The sequence below is a fragment of the Anneissia japonica genome, unplaced genomic scaffold (assembly GCF_011630105.1).
Source record: "Anneissia japonica isolate Jap-2015-1 unplaced genomic scaffold, ASM1163010v1 scaffold2652_len1590060_cov184, whole genome shotgun sequence".
In the NCBI taxonomy this organism is placed as follows: Eukaryota; Metazoa; Echinodermata; class Crinoidea; order Comatulida; family Comatulidae; genus Anneissia; species Anneissia japonica.
This window is the reverse complement of record NW_022699919.1, coordinates 1507660-1525797: the sequence shown is the minus strand read 5'-3', so window position 1 is coordinate 1525797 and position 18138 is coordinate 1507660. Positions and strand designations below refer to the sequence as shown.

The following is an 18138-nucleotide window of genomic DNA, read 5'->3' as shown; positions in this document are numbered from 1 at the left end:
CAAGGCTTCAATTCAAGGTTTTATGATAGGCCTATAATGCTCAGATATAAATGATGGAAAAAAACAAAATACTTGTGTTGCTCACGAAATTTGTAAATCAGGACTAGTCAATTATCATTATATTTTTTTACTGAAATAACATTCATACTGTACAGTACAGTACCTGGCTAAAATCCAGGTTAAGGTTAAAAGTATCAAATATTATTTAAATCTTTACCCACACTATCAAGTTTTATGTAAAAAAATGATATGCCCAATAATTTGGGTGTAATATGACTCCATCACGCTCATATTTGGGCACATCGCACAAGCTTGTGATAGTAAGGACAGAGCTAAAACTTTTCAAACACCCCAAGTGATTTTGGTTCCTTCGTAATTTAAAAACCAAAAAAATGCCAAATAAAAAGCCAACCCTAACTTTTCTTTTTCAGATAATGTTTTAGCTTGTGAAGGAACACAAAGACTAAATAAAAGTAATCAAATACACAGCTAAAATCATAAATTTCTGTCTCTACGCTTGACATAAATCACGCTGCCAAACTTGTGGCGTGATATTTACTTACTAAGTTTCCTTTCCATTTCATCACAACGTCTTACTTCATTGACGAATTTCCTTTGGAATGCATTAACATCAGGATTAAGCTATAGGGGGGAAAAAATCAAAGAAATGAATTAAACCAATTTAATTTAACTGTTTATCATCAACTCAATTCAAATGTTTTATGAGACTATCCCTGGTATTCTTAAAACTGATTTTTTTTTTAGTCAGCCTAGGGTCAGGCTGAATTGCCGACTTGGAATATTTACTTCACTAAAAACGGGATTTTTGTAACTCACAATAAAGTGAAATGAGTAAAAGGACTGTATACACAGGTCTAATATATCTTCAGTGTGTTAACAAAAGAGACATCAAGTTTAGCTTCCAAAAGGAGAAATTAACATGTTTGCTAGCCACATGCGATAGTTCCTGATTTGAACAAAATCCCCTCACGTTGCGGTCATGTAGCTTCACCACATGATTGTTTATTACAATGATGAGGAAATGTGTTTTTGAACGTCAGACACCAACTTAATATTCATCCGCGTTACCGGATCTCTAAAATTCCGTCTGCTATTAAAATGAGCACCTTTCGTTGGTTAGTTTGATAGTTGTTGCTTGCCAGCCGTCTTCAGCTGAACTAAAACTAGGACCTGATTTAGTCATAGTTAGAACTTTGACTACGTTGTTTATGAATACAGGTTTTGATTTTCCATCATGCAGTCTATGATGCAGTGAATGATGTCATCAACAGATTAGTACTGTGTTGTAACTGTGTAAAATTATGTATTAAGTATTGAATAAAAACTTCTTTCAGAAGTAAAATATGAATGAATGACAATTAATATATTACTATTTAACATGCTGATAAATATTAATATTATTTGGGTTCATCATTGTTGTCATCATAGTATTAATATTAATCACTGTGCTTATTCGACTGGTTAATTTCGTTGACTACTATTTTTTGTTGAGTATTATTTTCATTCAACTGGTTCGTAGACTTTGACGATGAAATTTAACATAAACCAGAGTGTGTTAATCAGCGTTAAGTTATCCATGCGACCAAAATAAACATGGCGCATTAGTCAGTTTAGCAACAACATTTGCGTTAATATAATTTAGATTAAATTTAAGAACATAAAGATTAAAATATTTACTCACACAAAGTAAAAAAATAATTGTAGGCTAACATAATTCAAAAACTGGATGAAAATACGTATAAAAAAAAAAACCCATACTGCCACAAGCCGAGGCAACCTTGATTACTGTACGCAGCGTGTAACTATGCCATTTTGTTGTATTAAGTATTTACCAGTTTTCTATTTGATCGGTCATCTTCGTTAAGAAGGATTTTACCACTATAAAGTAGGCGTGGTTTAACAAAGAACGACCAGTCAAATACGGCCATTATCACACTCATTCTCTCTGAAATAACATATTCCTGTCTTCTATTAAATAATAATCGTGCATCTATAATAAATGACTGCTTGTTTCTTGGTTGGCTGTTACAAACTGATTCCATATTATTTCACACTTCCATTGAAACATTAGCAGATATTAAAGATTTACGGATGAAAAATAATATGGTGTCTATAATTATGTGAACTATAACACCGTTCCGCAGCCTGTAGGTCACGGGAAAATTTGGATGGGTTCCATAATCTCTTTAGATCGTGAAAACTTTACTTATTACAAACGAGGACCAACAAAATAAAAAATACAGTAAACGAAAGTGCAATATTAGTGCGGCATGTGCGTCAGTTAACGTTTTTGTAATGCGTGTGTTATCAAAGTTTCATGTTAAAGAATATACTTCAGGTATGACACCTGTCAGCGTTAGTTTTGTTCATTTTAACGTGTTTGGCTTTCAGATGAAAATCATACCAAGAAAACATTTTTTTCTCAATTTCATAAGTCTGTGTCTTCGCATAACCCATAAATCACCGTTCCGCAACCTATGGGTTTCAGGTGAAAACATTTCAATTTAATGCGTCTTCAAATAACCCATAAAATTCTGGCACCAAATCTAGGATTGTATGTATAGTAAAATAAATGTAAATCATTGATTTTTACAAATCTAACTTACAGTACATGGTTTTGTTACATGAGTAATTCAAAGTTATATTTTTTATTTTAGGGGTAGTAAATTGATTTTGTGGTGATGGTATCTTTTTTCAAAAGAATCAAGTGGGTTGTATCTTCTAATACCCTCTAAAACGAACATGATTTATTGACTTTAATGTTCGAAGGGTTGCGTCTGAGTGCTTGACATAATTTGGGTTGTCAGCTAAAAAGGCTGCAGAATGGGGGCATACAGTACAAAAAAAAATCTTCAGACTTTGAATATCAACAAATATTATACAGGTAAACTTGCATAAGTTGACTTTTTAAAAAGTCTTGAATAATTTCTAAGTCAATCTTATTTTTTACATGCCAAATTGTTGTGTCTTCCATTAATTAAATGATCTGCAAGTCAAATTTGAGCTAAATTCAAACAATTTTTTAATGCCGTTTTGGATTCCATACCCATGAATTCATATAATTCATGAACTTGCAGGAGATGGGTTATAATTATTTTCCAGGGAGATTCTTCTTGCTTGAGGGAAAATGGAAGGCCTTCCGAATTTATGAGACTTCTGTGACTTTTGAGAGACTTGGGACCCCAGCATAACATCCTCATTCTCCAAAAGGAACACCATGTACTCTTATTTACAAACAATACAATGAAATTGAGAAAATGGGCAACAGCCAAAGACACAAAACTTACATCTCTAAATTGCACCAATCCTAGTTCTCCAAGCTCTGCCACACATGCATAGGCTGCCTCTGATTGGAGGAACAGCTGAGCAAGGGTCATCTCCTCACTCCTGAACAATGACCCCATCCTGGTAGATTGATTTAATTTACAGGTGTTTTAGATATTTTTCTACAGGAAAGAAAAATAAGATGTTATTATACAAAAACAATATATTGGTAATAAAGTTTTGCCTTACCTGATGTGTTGTCGTACTGAATGCCAAGTCAGTACATTCCCAAATACTGTATTGAAAAAAGTGGGTAAGCCACAAAATACAGTAAGCACAAGATCGGTGGATTAGTCATTAGGACACCAGGCTAGTTATCTGGAAGTCATGGATTCGATTCCTACCCAAATCGCTTGCGAGATTTGAGTCGTGACGCAAGTCTGTGTCATCAAAATGTTGGGAGGGTTGCCATACATTTATAAAGAATAAAAATCATGACAATAGGCCTATCTGTATGCTTTATACAATCTATATGTCCATGGGATTTTGTTATAATATAATTAAAGGAATTAGAGTGTTAGAGTTTTTCTTTATCAAAATTAACTGGATTGTCTATGATCACTTGAACATGCTTTCAATATCTGTTTGGCATACTGTAGCCTACATCAACTTACAGTAGTCTTAGAATTATTGATTTCCATTATTTCTTTCATTAAGATGGCTTGTGTTCAGTGCTTTTTACAAATTTTTAAGAATGGTTTTTAGACCAGGGTGACAAACAGTAAGTTCTGAATGTTAATTTAATGTAAAAACCAAGTAACACGTTTACAACCAAGCAAGCATTTTAATCAGACTGAAACAATTCAAAGAGAGTGAACTTTATATATGACAATCTGTCGCTGCATTACTCTGATTAGCTTTGTAGGGACAATATATTAAATGCATACATAAACAAATTACAAATGCATGCATGGAAGTATACAGTACGCACAACCTGTTATAATAGCGAGCGCACAATTATTTCTCTCTCTCTTTGTCAGACGACTGATTAGGAGCAAACACGGTCTTGAGTGTCTACATCTTTATCAACACATTTAGCGAGTTTAACCTTCAATTATTAGCAGTTAAAGTTATTAATTGATTAGTTTTATAGTGTTATTTTGAAGCATATTCTCATCCTCGCCAGTTTAAGGCAACTTTCTCGCATGCTCTGACTTGAGTCTCTACTCTAGGCCTAGGATAGGCCTACTTTTGTTCTTATACAGTAAGGCTTACCCCTGCCCTAGGGCCTACATAAGATTAAAATGCCTTTTTACTACCTAGTTAGTTCGTCGGCCTTACCGGTTGTTCGGTAGGCCTAGGCGGCGCTAATGCACTTTCGCACCTAACTTTTAATTCTTAATTTTTTTACCTGAATTTTCTTCTCACAGTAAAAACACATAAACTTTTTTTTTTTTTTATAAAAACACATTTTATAAGAACACTGAGGCTGAAATTACTTAAAAGTTAAGAACAAAATAAGAACAAATTGAGGCTGAGGTAAAATTCCAAATGAGGTTTATATTTTTAAAAACCAAAATATTATATCTGTACATTATGCGAGTAGGTGTGACTGTAATACCCTCTATAATACAGTACAGTAGGTGTACCTATCTGACATTTGGAGGCCATTTATTGTGGGGTCACTTTCACCTACATTCCAGTACAGTGCATACTGCCATACAATTAAATAATTTTTTGTTTAAAAGTTGTGTAAACTAAGAACAAAATAAGAACATTTTGAACCTGAAATCAGCCAAAAAATAAGAACACTGAGCCTGGGCAAAATTTTACTGGTTCTTATAAAAAAAAAAAGTGTAATTATAAAACATTTTTACATGATTCAACTACTCATAAAGTACATTTTTTCAACAAAAAGATACCTTTATTAATATAGGTTGATAAGGGTTTCCGCGCTTGCTAGCACGACGAGCTGTACTTTTTTGCATTCAAGTAAGAAATTGCCAGAATGTCCGAGTCAATTCTTAAATTTTGAAACAATTAAAGGCCAGTCTTATCATTTTAATTGGAATTTTCCCATGAAACTTCCGAGAACAAAATGTGGCATCATGCAGTACCATCTTTTTGAACTTTCTTGTCGTAATCGAGGTTAATCAAACCGACATTTATAATTGGCTTTAATAGTTGTTTTTCTGGATTTAGCCTAGGCCCCTAGGCCCTATCTTTCGATCTGTGTACGCATTTGGATCTTTACTAATTTTTGAAGCAATTATTGTACGTGTGAATTTCATGTGAACACACATAGTCAAACAACAGGACCATACAATATAAAGAATGACATACAATACGGCAAATAGATAAGTTTTCATAAACGTTTAATCAAAAGACTTCGCAGTACTTATTTGTTTGTGGGCTTATTTGTTGAAAAAGGTACTTTGTGAGTGGTTAAATCAGGTGAAAATGTTTGTTAATTATATGTGGTAACTGTGAGAAGAACGTTGAGGTAAAAAAGTTAAGAATTAATAGTTAGGTGCGAAAGTTCATTAGCGCCGGCCTAGGCCCCGCTAGCTAGGCTAGTCTAGCTACTGTAGCTAGCCTAGGCCTACCTACACTATTACTAGCCTAGGCTAGGCCCTAAGTTAGGGCCTAACTAACCTACTAAGCCTAGCTGTGTAGCCTAGCCTCTATTCATCGCGAACAAACAAAAACACAAAACCAAACGTAAATATTGTCCTAAATTACTTGTAATGTAGTTGTAGAATAAATCCTACTATTATAATATGAAGTATACCTCTTCAAAGAATGACTGCTATCCTACCTAAACTGCGTACAATCTGTTTCCCTCACTTCGTCGATCTGGCCACATCCATCCTTCATAAAAAAAGGGAAGGGAGAGTCTGTTGTTTATTAAAATGTTTTTCATACCGCTAGAGGGCGCATGCTCATTTATGATTACAGTATTGTTCTATGGTGGGTTCTATGAATAAAAATTCATTATCATCATCATCATCATCACCATCATCATCATCATCATCCTCATCATCATCATCATCATCATCATCATCATTATTATTATTATTATTATTATTATTATTATTATTATTATTATTATTATTATTATTACTATTATTATTATTATCATCATCATTATTATTATTAATTAACTATAATTGTTATTATTACTATTATTATTATTATTGTCATCACCATCTTTATCGTTATTATAATCATCATCATCATCATTATTAGTATTATTATTCATTACCATCATCAATATTATTATTATTATTGTATTTTATTATCATCTTCGATCATCATGACAATGACATCATCATCATTCATCATTTTTATCATTATTTCCATGCCGTGTGCTCTCCTTTATGTTTGCATCTCTTTATGGTACTTTAAAAAGAGTAAAATAAATGGGAAAAAATGAAAATGAAAAAAAAAAATTAAATAAAGCGGTGACGGTCACGTGGAAAATAATATTAATCGATGACACACAAGGCGCACACACACGCTATGATAATTAGGCCTCGTGATTACACATCACATGACATGACACCATGACACCTCTATTGACTTCCGGGATCGAAGTTTGAGCAGCGAAAGGGTTCTGTTTTTTTCATTCAGGAACACCAGAAAGGTAAAATTGCTGGTAGGCCTAAAGCATATCGAGTTACAATTATATTCTACATTAATGTGCAATGGCTAATGAATGTAGCGAAATCTACAATTTCTGTAAAGACAGATTTGCTGTAATTTCATAATTAATTAGCCAGCGGCTTTGGCATAACAAAATAGGCCTAGAGTCCTAGCTAGGGCCTACTAGGCTTTAGTTTAGAGAGGTTAAGAGAGGACTGGAGACCGAGGACGCAAGTGGAGAGAGAGGGCGTTGTTGCTTTTATTGCAGCTCAAACCTGGAAATATTTGCTATTTAGTATAATTAGATTATTATTGTTATCATTAGATAATCATAAAATGAATGAAAGCTGTCACAATAAAATTTAAAATAAATAATGCTGATAGTGATATGCCACTTGTCTCTAGCTCGCTAGCCAAAGTAAGGTCGCTTTTTATTGGAAAACAAACTGGGGTTCAATTTCAACAAGTTTGACAGAGGCCTGAACCAGGTGGCTGCCTATCTAGAGCCTCAGTCAGGGTCCTGAAATGAAACCCTGGGCCCTGGTTGATTCATGGGTTGAGATTTCAAGAGATCAGCGATTAACATTAGGATGGGCAAATTAATGATATAATATTTGTTGTTTGCATCGGACGATACTATGAGGAGGAGGTCCATGCTTGTCTAACATCAAGAGGGAGAGGGGCAGTTTTTACCTTCAATAGAGTAAGACCCATCAATCAGTCTTTTTTTTTTTTTTTTTCAGTTTTTCAGAAAAGATAATAAAAAACACTGAAGATGGGGTCATTGTTCAGGAGTGAGGAGATGACCCTTGCTCAGCTGTTCCTCCAATCAGAGGCAGCTTACGCATGTGTGGCAGAACTCGGAGAACTTGGACTCGTGCAGTTTAGAGATTTAAACCCAGAAGTGAATGCTTTTCAGCGGAAATTTGTCAATGAAGTGAGGAGGTGTGATGAGATGGAACGAAAGCTCCGTGAGTTGATCAAGTTGAAATCATGTATACCGTATCTTATATAACATGCGATTTTCCACATCTCTATATTGTTTGATGTGACGTTAATTTGCTCAGGGAGGGATGTAGGTAGAGGCGCTCGACAGTTGTTCATCCCTTCCTTTTCGCTGCTTCTTCTGTTTTGTTGTTCTGCTACTTTTGCTGGTTTTCTGTGCAGTGATGAAGCTTAATAAAAAAAATTTTTAAATACATTTTTCAAATAATAGATTTAATTTATACCAGTTTTTTTTTCCAACAGTAATCTACATCATTAATGCGTAATGTCTAAAGTAATATAAAGTACTCATAGATTAGGGCAAATAGAAGAATTTATTAGATTATCACTCCCATCCGCGTCAAAAATTTTGTAAATACAAAAATATATATATATATATATTTTTTTTTGTTGCATCATTTATTTTAACTGCATAAAAACAACTTTGCAATAAACAAATGCTCACAAAATATAAAGGAATTAGCTCCGAATTCGGCAGAGCTCTACCAATTTATTAGATCAGACATTTGGATCGACGTAAAGTTCAAAAGGCAAAGCCCATTCTTTAAACTTGTTTACTGTCGCTGAATATGAACAGCTCGCTAACTGCGGTTAAAAATAGACAACAACGTGGTCCGTCACTAAAGAAATCTGCCCAGTGGGCTGATCGGATCGTTAATTTCCAGCGTGTAGACTCGCGTGTTCCACAGCTACGGCTAAATATAGTCAACATTGCAGTTCCTCCCTAAAGAGACCCGCACAATGCGCTGATCGGATTGTTGATTCGCAGCATGAAGACTCGCATGCTCTACAGAGACTCTCGCTGCTAAAAATAATTTGATACATAATGCATAATACAAGTTGGCGGTCTTCCTTGTGATGGGTGTGTTCGGTTGGATTGATTGTTGTTGTTGGGCAAAAAGTAACCTACGACATCAAGAAAAAGAATTTAGGCAAAGGCTGGCCCAGCTCGAGGTAAAGACTACCTACTATATAACTATAATTAGGGTGTTCCCTTCCCTTTAATGCTTGAGTAATGTCTGATTTTTTTCACCGGAATATAGGCCTAGTTTTGGATAGGCCATTGAGTCACATGGCAGTTGTTTAAATGTCATGTTTGTTCTGTTCATGCACACGGAATACCCGGATGTAAATCCCCCAACCCCTCCAAAAAAAATATAAAAAAAAAAAATAAAAAAAATAAAAAACCCTCCTCATCGATTAAAAAAAAAAAAGAGTGATAATCTAATCATTTTTTCTATGTATCCTTATGATTGTATGCGGTACTGTAAGAATTGTTTAATTTAAGAAAGCAAAAAAAAAAACTAATGGTGGGTTACTAGTTAAGGGCATCAAAACAGAACGAAATTCATTGTGATTCAAAAAGTATTTTTTGTAAATTAAATTTACAAAACCTTAAATTAAAGAATCCCATATTTTTCAAATGGTTTCAGGTTACATTGAAAAAGAAGTGAACAGTAGCGGCATTAAGATTCATGATGCCGGAGAGCATGTTCCAGCTCCTGCGCCACGAGAACTCATTGATCTGGAGGTAATGCTAATGAATCGCGCATCTATGGGAGCTTTTCCTGGTGTTCCCTTTGAAAGGGGTTGGCTGTAGTGTTAAAAGATATACTTTTTACTCATGAAGTGTCCCCTTAATAAGTTTGTCACTGTAATGGTTTCCCAAAGAAGGTGTTCCGCTGTATTGCATTTGAAACTTTTAAGTGGACACACATCCCTTCTGCCCCTGTTTGAACCAAATAAATTTTCGCTATATTATGGGTTAATGAAAATGACAATTGTGTTTTCTTTGTAATAAATATTTTGTTCCGCATTCTCAATTTTGCACCCTTGACCACACCCAACATACACCCTTGTGGGTGCACACTTTTCTTATTCTAGCTAGTGTTTATCTTATATTGTATGTTTATTTGCAATGAACCAGTTTTTGGCCTGTAAAAGTGTTCAAAACATGCAACCTTACAGGCTATTGTTTACTAAATGCATCCATTAAACAAAAATTAATTAAAATCTTGACGTGTTGTGTTTTCCATCTGCAGGCGAAACTGGACAAACTTGAGAGTGAATTACGTGAAGTGAATTCAAATCAGGAGGCTCTGAATCGAAATTATCTTGAGCTGCAAGAACAGATGAACATTCTTCGCAATACTCAATCTTTCTTCAATATAGTATGTTAAATTTTTCTTTCTTGCACAAGTAAAGCCTGGCACCTCACTGCATCTTACGACCGTCGCACGACCATTGCACGACCGTCGCACAATAAATATAATACTGCTCCCTTTGAGCGCTAGACGATGAGACGCTGTCTACTGATTTGTCGCGTTGTGTTCATAGAATCGCGTCGGTTTTAGAATCAGGCCCATAACCTGGGCACCTGTGGTTCTCCCTTTAATAATAATAATCATTTGGTAGTCTTAAGCCTGTTTTCCGCTAGACGAATTTGTTCGCATGAATCAAAAGCGACAGTTCATCCACATTTCTATCAGAGTTTTTCTACTTTTTTGTGAAGCGAAAAATGCACAACAAATCAGAGCTCCGGAAGCAAAATAACGTTTTCGATTGACACAAATAAATTTGCCTAGTGGGAAACAGGCTTTATGTAGCGTATCATGCTAAGGCCTCGGTGTGCTTCACAAAATATTATTGCCTCGATTAATCGATTTAACACCAATGGATGGAACACATACTCAGCTCCCTGTTAAAAGTCCCATTCCCGGCAAAATTTCAGTTGTTAAGGAAAATCTGAATTTATATTTGTTATAAAGATTTATAAATATAATATGGAATTGCTAATTTAACTGAATTTAGACATTCCTAAGCATGAAAAAATGTAAAATAATACTGAAATTTGATTTTTTTTTTTTGTGTTCCACACAAAAAATAAACACGGATGAATTTTTTATGTTTGATTTTGAGATAGGTCTGCAAAGAAATATAGTAGGTGCCGGAAACATTAGCTTATACAACAACTGCTTGGCTAGGCCTAGCTTTACTTCAGTTTAGGTTCTGTTATCAGACATAAAAACGGCCGACATGATATTTTCAAGTTGCTAGTATTGACACGTGTGAAATATAATATTTCATTGGAATTATTTCAAATTTGTTAAAAAATGATTCTGACCGAGATTTTGGCAATTAAATAAACATATGTCAGGCCTACTCGATCGATGCGCACTTTATTAACTGTATAAAGTATACAGCGAGAGCATTCCAGCAGATGTGATCTACAACCTCATAATTTGCGACGAAGAAGTCATTGAGAAAATGGTAATCTCCTATGAGAAATAGTCTCTATATAACGCCCCCCTTGTCAGAAATTCTGTGGATCTGCCGCTGTTCTGATCGTGTCCACTGAGTGTGGTGGTGGTAGAATTGGCGTTAATCAGTACTGCGACGAGGACGCTTCCTCCAACTCCAAGATTTGTATCTCATATCGAAAGTATTTCATTCCATCACCTGGTATTATTGATTTATATTTTTCTATGAAGGTGTTTGCTTATTTTTTGCTTTTTTTTTTTTAGGGCGATCATCAAGCAACCTTTGTAGATGATCAACCGATTGTCGGGCAAACTGTCATCTCTGGTATCCATGCACTAGGGTATGTCACATCTATTTGAATAACTTTTTTTTTCTTATAAATATAATTACAATAGGAAACTGTACTCAGTACAACAATTTAAAATTGTTTGAAATGCTCACTTAAAGAAACCATACAATTACATCATTCAGACAAACACATAAAAACCATTATGTCAAATGAAGGAATTCCTTTGTGGTTTAAAATTGCATGTGGTTGCCTTAGAAACTATATAATTACGCTTTTTGTTATGTACATTCATATTTTTTTCAATCTTTCTACTAATTGTGACAATGCAGAATTTATTTAACTGAAATATTTTGTATTACAATATAGAATTATTAATAAAAAGTATAATATATCATATACAATTTGCATCATGAAAAAATGTCAAGACAAGTTAACAATACATGTGGTTGCCTTAGCAACCATATAATTACGCTTATTGATATGTACATTCATATTTTCTTCAATCTTTCTACTAATTGTGACAATGCAGAATTTGTTTTAACTGAAATTGTATCACAATATAGAATTATTAATAAAAAGTATAATATATCATATACAAATTGCATCATGAACAAATTTTAAGACAAGCAAAAACAATACAAACCGTGAATATATATGCACATGATTGCCATAACCTGTCCGAAATTCTCTGTTCATTCCAGGTATAAAACACGTTTTGTAGTAATGAGCATAAACACTTAGGTGATTTAGAATATTCTTACTTCTATGAATAATAGCATCATTAGACGACAAACCAACATGTGAAAATAATGAGTTATTACATACCATTCAACATTGAATAATACTAAGCTTGGTTTCCATAGAATCGCTTACCCTATGGGCGACAGTCGCTGACAGTTGTCAGGAAGGTTGAACCTAGTCCAACTTTGCAGACGAATCAGGGTGCATTTGCTAGCTGCCCTGCCTGGAAGGCACCCCGATTTATCTGCAACGCAGTCAGCAAAGTTGAAGGAGGTTCAACTTCCTAACAGCGACTGTCGCCGATAGGCTGAGCAATTCTGTAGAAACGAGCTTTACAGTGATGCTCGAGTAAATCTACCAGCTATTAGTAAGGCATAAAATTTATATGTGATATGGATTTTTAATTTTCCTAGATGTCTGTCAGGTGTCATCAACCGAGATAGATTGCCCGCATTTGAGCAAATGTTGTGGCGTGTGTCCCGTGGAAACATCTTTCTGCGGTACAGTGATATTGAACACCCTCTGCAGGACCCAACAACGGTATCTACTATTTATTTCTTTTATAACTATGTAATACACAGTCACACCTTAGTGTCTGCTTTTTAATAATTGTATTAAAAAAAAAAAACTATAAAAAGTGTATATTTATTTAATTTTTTTTTTAGGGAGATGATGTTTACAAGTGTGTGTTTGTCCTCTTCTTTCAAGGCGAACAGCTCGGGATTAGAGCCCGTAAAATATGCGAAGGGTATGTTATTTATTGATTTATTTATTAATACTCATTCTATTTACATCCATGTGCGCTAAGTACAGATGGATAGTACCCTATTAGATGTTGTAGTCACAAGTCTCAAACATACCTCTCAATCAGTATCACTCAACACATAGGCTCTCAATGTCTTTACTTCATTTAAGCCCTAAAGTTAGGAATTGTGTGTTTATAGCCTCGTTTACTATGTTTTAATCATGTTTATATTGATTTGTATTTTGTTTACCTTTCCGAGTCATTAGGTTCTTTTGTGCTGTTTTGTTTTATTCATGTGTCATTCCTATCTCAGTAAGTTACTTAAAAAACATCGTAGCCATTAATACGCACTGTCCCTAGTTTTGCATCTTGTGTAAAACTCAGTGGATTTAATACTTCCATTCAGCAAGCCACCCCGCCCCCCCCCCTTCATTTTGAAATCCTAGATACACCACTGTGCAATGCATGTATTCATTTTCTTGAAACATTCAGATGATTAAAAACCAGAGTACCAGATATCTTAATGTAATGATGTGCCTAAATCATAAATTTTGATGAGAAATTGAGGAGACTAATTTATTTGGTATTATTTAATTATGTACTTTATACAACTTCATAATATTTTTCTAGTTTGGTTATTAAATGTTTAGTCTGAGATGACTAAATTAATATTCTGATGTCATTTTTGTGTCAGGAGAAATAATACGAATGATGTTTGCCCTACCTTAAGTGTTATCGTACTGACTGCTGAGTACTCAGTAGTGAATGCTTACAGAATAGCATTGCAGTACATGGTGCTACTTGGGATTGGATTCATCACTAGCCACCAAGCGCAAGCTCGGTGGTCTAGAGGTTAACACATTCCAACCCTAATCACTTGCAAGGTTTTTTTCTGCAAGCATTTGGAAACATACTGAGAATTCCGTACGAATATGTCAGGTAGGTCTAACATCATTCGTAAATTACCATTAGAAATTTATTTAGAAAATTTTTGATGATTTTCGACCAGATTTCGAGCTTCGCTGTATCCTTGCCCCGAAGATATTGAAGAGAGGAAGGAGCTGACTACAGGTATCCAAACAAGAATACAGGATCTACAGATGGTAGGTGGAGTCAGAATAGATTTCATATGTGACTTAAACTCTGTCCAGATTTTCAAGCTTCTTTTCAACAAAAAACTACTGCATGCCCATATAATCAAAATGTGCCTATATATGGTCATGATGTGATGCCATTATGACCATATTTAGGCATGTCATGTTTTTTTGAAATAAAATTTGATAGTCTGGACAGAGCTTTATATCAATTTGGTTACTTAATTTGATACTTTTATTGATTTTTTTTTATTGACAATTCAGTGTTCTAATTACATTTTTGAGAAATTGTTTTAGCTCAGTGTACTTTATCTTTAATAATGATTTGTTTCCATAGGTTTTGAATCAAACCCATGATCACCGTCAGCGTCTGCTTGTGGAGACCGCCACCACTCTTCATGTGTGGTTCATTAAAGTCAACAAAATGAAAGCTATCTACCACACTCTGAACCTCTTCAACCTGGATGCCCAAAGGTGCCTGATTGCCGAATGCTGGTGCCCGGTCGATGACCTGGATGCTATTCAACTGGCCTTGAGACACGGCACGGTGAGATACTTTAGGCAAAACCATTATTGCTAAATAGCAAAACAAATGTTCCTGACCTATCTGCAACAGCCATATCTTGACAAGGATTCTTATCCATGGCATTGAAGGTGTTAAGATATTAAATTCAGAATGTGGGTCTTAGTGAACCCCCCCCCCCCCTTCAGCATTATTGACATCTTGATGACATTATTTTGATGGTTTTTAAACATGGTCTGCTTTTGAGTGGCCAATTAGGGGAAAATTAAAAATGCTGATAAATATTCTGGGCCACCCATTAAAAGTCTGGGCCCCTGGCCCCTATCTTTAGGCAGTGAGAACTCACAACTAATACACAACTAGATGCCAGCCTTGATAGGTCATTGATGATTCTTGTCATGTTCAAACAATGAATATTACTGAATTTCATAGTAAATACATAAATCAATAATAATGTTTTTAAAAAATGTACATTTTAACCTAATGATTATGGTGTGTGTAATAAAGATATTAACATGTTACGATTTGTAAGGTTATTACAGTAGTTCATTGCTAATATCATCAACATTCATAGGAGACTAGTGGAGCAAGTGTGCCCTCTATCCTGAATCGTGTAGACTCACCACTCCAGCCACCAACATGTAATAAGACCAACAAGTTCACAAGCGTGTTCCAAGACATCATTGATGCTTATGGCGTTGCTAGTTACCGAGAGGTTAACCCAGGTCAGTAAACATAAAGCCATCAGTTACTAAACATTTCTATCATATTACCTTTCATGGTTACATCAAGCTGCTAAATGGATTTATCTAAATGAATTATCTAAATTTTATTTTCTTGTTATTTCTTTCTAGCTCCCTACGCAATAATTACATTCCCATTTTTGTTTGCTATAATGTTCGGCGATGCTGGTCATGGGCTGCTGATGGCGCTGTTTGGATTGTGGCTGCTCGTAAATGAACGCAAGCTTATTCAAGCCTATGGAAATGATGAGGTGACATTTTTTTTTTCCTTGAGTTTTTCCCCCAGGCAATCTTTACTGGGCTATATGTAGCAAAGACAAGCCAAACTAATCACTCTTTGCAAATTGTGTTTTGGAGAAATTGGTCAAAACCTGTTGGAATGTCAATTTTTTTATATCTTTACTAAACTAAAATTTATATATCTATACATCATGTTGTTATTTTTCGACATTAAACAATATCTTTTAACAACTTTGTGATGGTCTTTGAGAATTTACCGAAATCATAAACTTTGAAGGCAGATATCTCAAATACTGATCTTTAAACAGCTGTATGTTTAAAATCCTGTAACTTCATAATGAAAAATGTTGGATTTAAGTTATTCTTTTACCATTTTATAATTTTTATTTTACTGTTTAACCCTGTATTAATAACCATAAATCAATGTAACCCTGTGTTAATAACCATTAATCAATCATTTACAAGGGTTGACTGGTGTGGCTTGTCTTTAAACGCATTATGCATTTCTCTTGGGGAACTGTTAAAATTTGGAAACTTTTTTTTTTTGCTCATTTCCACACCACTAGTGTTGGACTTTGTAGTATACAGATAAAATTTGGTGCTCTAGGAATTTTATCAAAAAAAATTTCCAGGCCTGTAGACACACCATATTTTTGTCGAGAATAGCCCCCTCTATAGCCTAATATGGAATCAACATCTCCGAAGGAACATCCTCAGGCATTTCTTTTTCCTTGAATAAAGGCCCCCAAATGACTGTAAACAAATTTAATGGAAGCAACATCATTCAATACATTATATTAATGTTCTACTCCAGTAGAATTACATGTTTTCATTTTGATGGTTGCTATGTGTTGTAGTTTCACATTTACAGTGACATTAAGGGGCATTTATTTGAGTATATACATATCCATTTACACAAAAAATGCCTCCCTCAAATAAAACCTGTCTCAACAATAAATGCCTGGGAATTTGTTCAAATAAATATGGTATATTACTTTAAAAAATAAAATCAAAATATATAATGCCAACGTTGATATTTATGATGATGATTTTTCCAAAACTGAAGAAAATGTTATGAATAATATTGATTTTAATTGAATAATCTTAATACTTATTAATGATAATTTACTTGAAATTTGAATATTTTTCATTTTTAAGGTATTTGGCATTCTCCTAGGAGGGCGCTATATCATATTCTTGATGGGCATTTTCTCAATCTACACCGGCCTCATATATAACGATGTATTTTCCAAGTCATTGAAGTTCTTTGATTCCAGTTGGAATGTTAGTGGGATGAAGTTCACAGATAGTGATTTGTATGCTGCTGATGCTTCCTATTTTCTGAGGCCACAGAATACAACCAATGGAATCCCTTATCCATATGGAATGGACCCTGTGAGTATAGTAATCATTGTGTCTTTCTAGCTTATTGAAATATCTACCCCCCCCCCCAACCCTTGTTGAACAGGTCTGGACCCCACCTGGTACGACGCCATGGTGAGGTGGTCGGCCCAAAAATATTCATTGGCCTATCAAAATAAAGTAATATTTGATCACCAATCCCAAATATTGTGGTCTAAAAGAACATTTTTTGACCATACCAAGCCATAAAACTCTCCCTATGAACCCTACCAGCAATTTTCATTCCAGTACCCTCACCAAGGCTCTAGTCAGCCCCCTTGGCTCGGACCCCACTGTCAAACATGTCAGATGGCCTTACTGGTTTTACCGCAATCAATTTTTGAAAGCTGCTTACCATTGTTATTCAAAACGGAAACTTGCACATTTCTCTACCTAAACATAAATTTTTGTAGTGCACTAATTTGTTTTTATATATTGATTATATTTATAATGTTATAATCTTTGTATATTTTGAAAATCATACATTAATTTAAAATACTGTATTTGAGGCATGTTGTGTCAAAATTGCTAATTTGTCACATAGGCCTGTATGATCATTTTTTCCCTATAAATCAAGAGTTTGATACATGATTATGTCCTAACGTCTTAGTTCGGGAAAATAAAGTCAACAAACCGGTTATCTCCGATCTTTTTGGTTGTTAATTGCATTTATGCACAAAAAAATTTTGGAAGATGATTACTGAACAATAACTCCAAGAGTGTTGTACTCTTACTTCCTATCTAAAACTTTGAAAATTTCAATAAGAGACACTGTTTTACAGGTATTTGAAATTTGAAAATTACCAATGACTTGAATTTCTGTTTTTGCTACAACTTAGCCATTTTTCCACATGCCTCATTTATTTGTTTATATATATATATATATATATATAAAAACATATATTGCCTTGGTTTGGCTCTGTAATCATTAGTGGTAGTGGGACTGGTTTGGGCCCTTCCTAAGCTGGTCAAACGTTTCTTTTGGGTCTATACCCCAGCTGCACTGATGAGTCCTGGAAGGCCGAATCGGATCCGTCTGCAGATATTGGGATTCCTTCCAGTGGATACTTAGTTGTTTATTTTGTCATTCTGATCGGATTTTCTCTACTGTTCCGTTTTAATTATATATATATATATATATATATATATATATATATATATATATA

The 18138-nt window shown here is 34.5% G+C and overlaps 2 protein-coding genes across 10 annotated transcripts in view; one reads left to right on the top strand and one right to left on the bottom strand.

Annotated features, from left to right (window-relative positions):
- LOC117103223 (V-type proton ATPase 116 kDa subunit a-like) overlaps nucleotides 1–6179 on the bottom strand; it is a 36124-nt gene extending 29945 nt beyond the window's left edge. For 6 of the 7 annotated variants that reach the window (XM_033243780.1, XM_033243779.1, XM_033243782.1 and 3 more), the window contains exons 1-3: nucleotides 6077–6179; nucleotides 3309–3467; nucleotides 564–642 (exon numbers count right to left, since the gene is read on the bottom strand). In XM_033243780.1, the coding sequence (XP_033099671.1) occupies nucleotides 564–642; nucleotides 3309–3425 (196 nt within the window). In that variant the 5' untranslated portion in view covers nucleotides 3426–3467; nucleotides 6077–6179. The remainder of the gene's footprint in view (nucleotides 1–563; nucleotides 643–3308; nucleotides 3468–6076) is intronic. The other variant, XM_033243781.1, reaches the window with a different exon arrangement.
- Nucleotides 6180–6817: 638 nt separating this feature from the next.
- LOC117103221 (V-type proton ATPase 116 kDa subunit a-like) overlaps nucleotides 6818–18138 on the top strand; it is a 21186-nt gene continuing 9865 nt past the window's right edge. For 2 of the 3 annotated variants that reach the window (XM_033243773.1, XM_033243771.1), the window contains exons 1-12: nucleotides 6818–6931; nucleotides 7674–7901; nucleotides 9369–9466; nucleotides 9978–10106; nucleotides 11460–11536; nucleotides 12640–12766; nucleotides 12892–12974; nucleotides 13981–14074; nucleotides 14403–14612; nucleotides 15163–15313; nucleotides 15443–15582; nucleotides 16730–16966. In XM_033243773.1, the coding sequence (XP_033099664.1) occupies nucleotides 7706–7901; nucleotides 9369–9466; nucleotides 9978–10106; nucleotides 11460–11536; nucleotides 12640–12766; nucleotides 12892–12974; nucleotides 13981–14074; nucleotides 14403–14612; nucleotides 15163–15313; nucleotides 15443–15582; nucleotides 16730–16966 (1542 nt within the window). In that variant the 5' untranslated portion in view covers nucleotides 6818–6931; nucleotides 7674–7705. Of the gene's footprint in view, nucleotides 6944–7673; nucleotides 7902–9368; nucleotides 9467–9977; nucleotides 10107–11459; nucleotides 11537–12639; nucleotides 12767–12891; nucleotides 12975–13980; nucleotides 14075–14402; nucleotides 14613–15162; nucleotides 15314–15442; nucleotides 15583–16729; nucleotides 16967–18138 lie in introns of all 3 variants that reach the window. The other variant, XM_033243772.1, reaches the window with a different exon arrangement.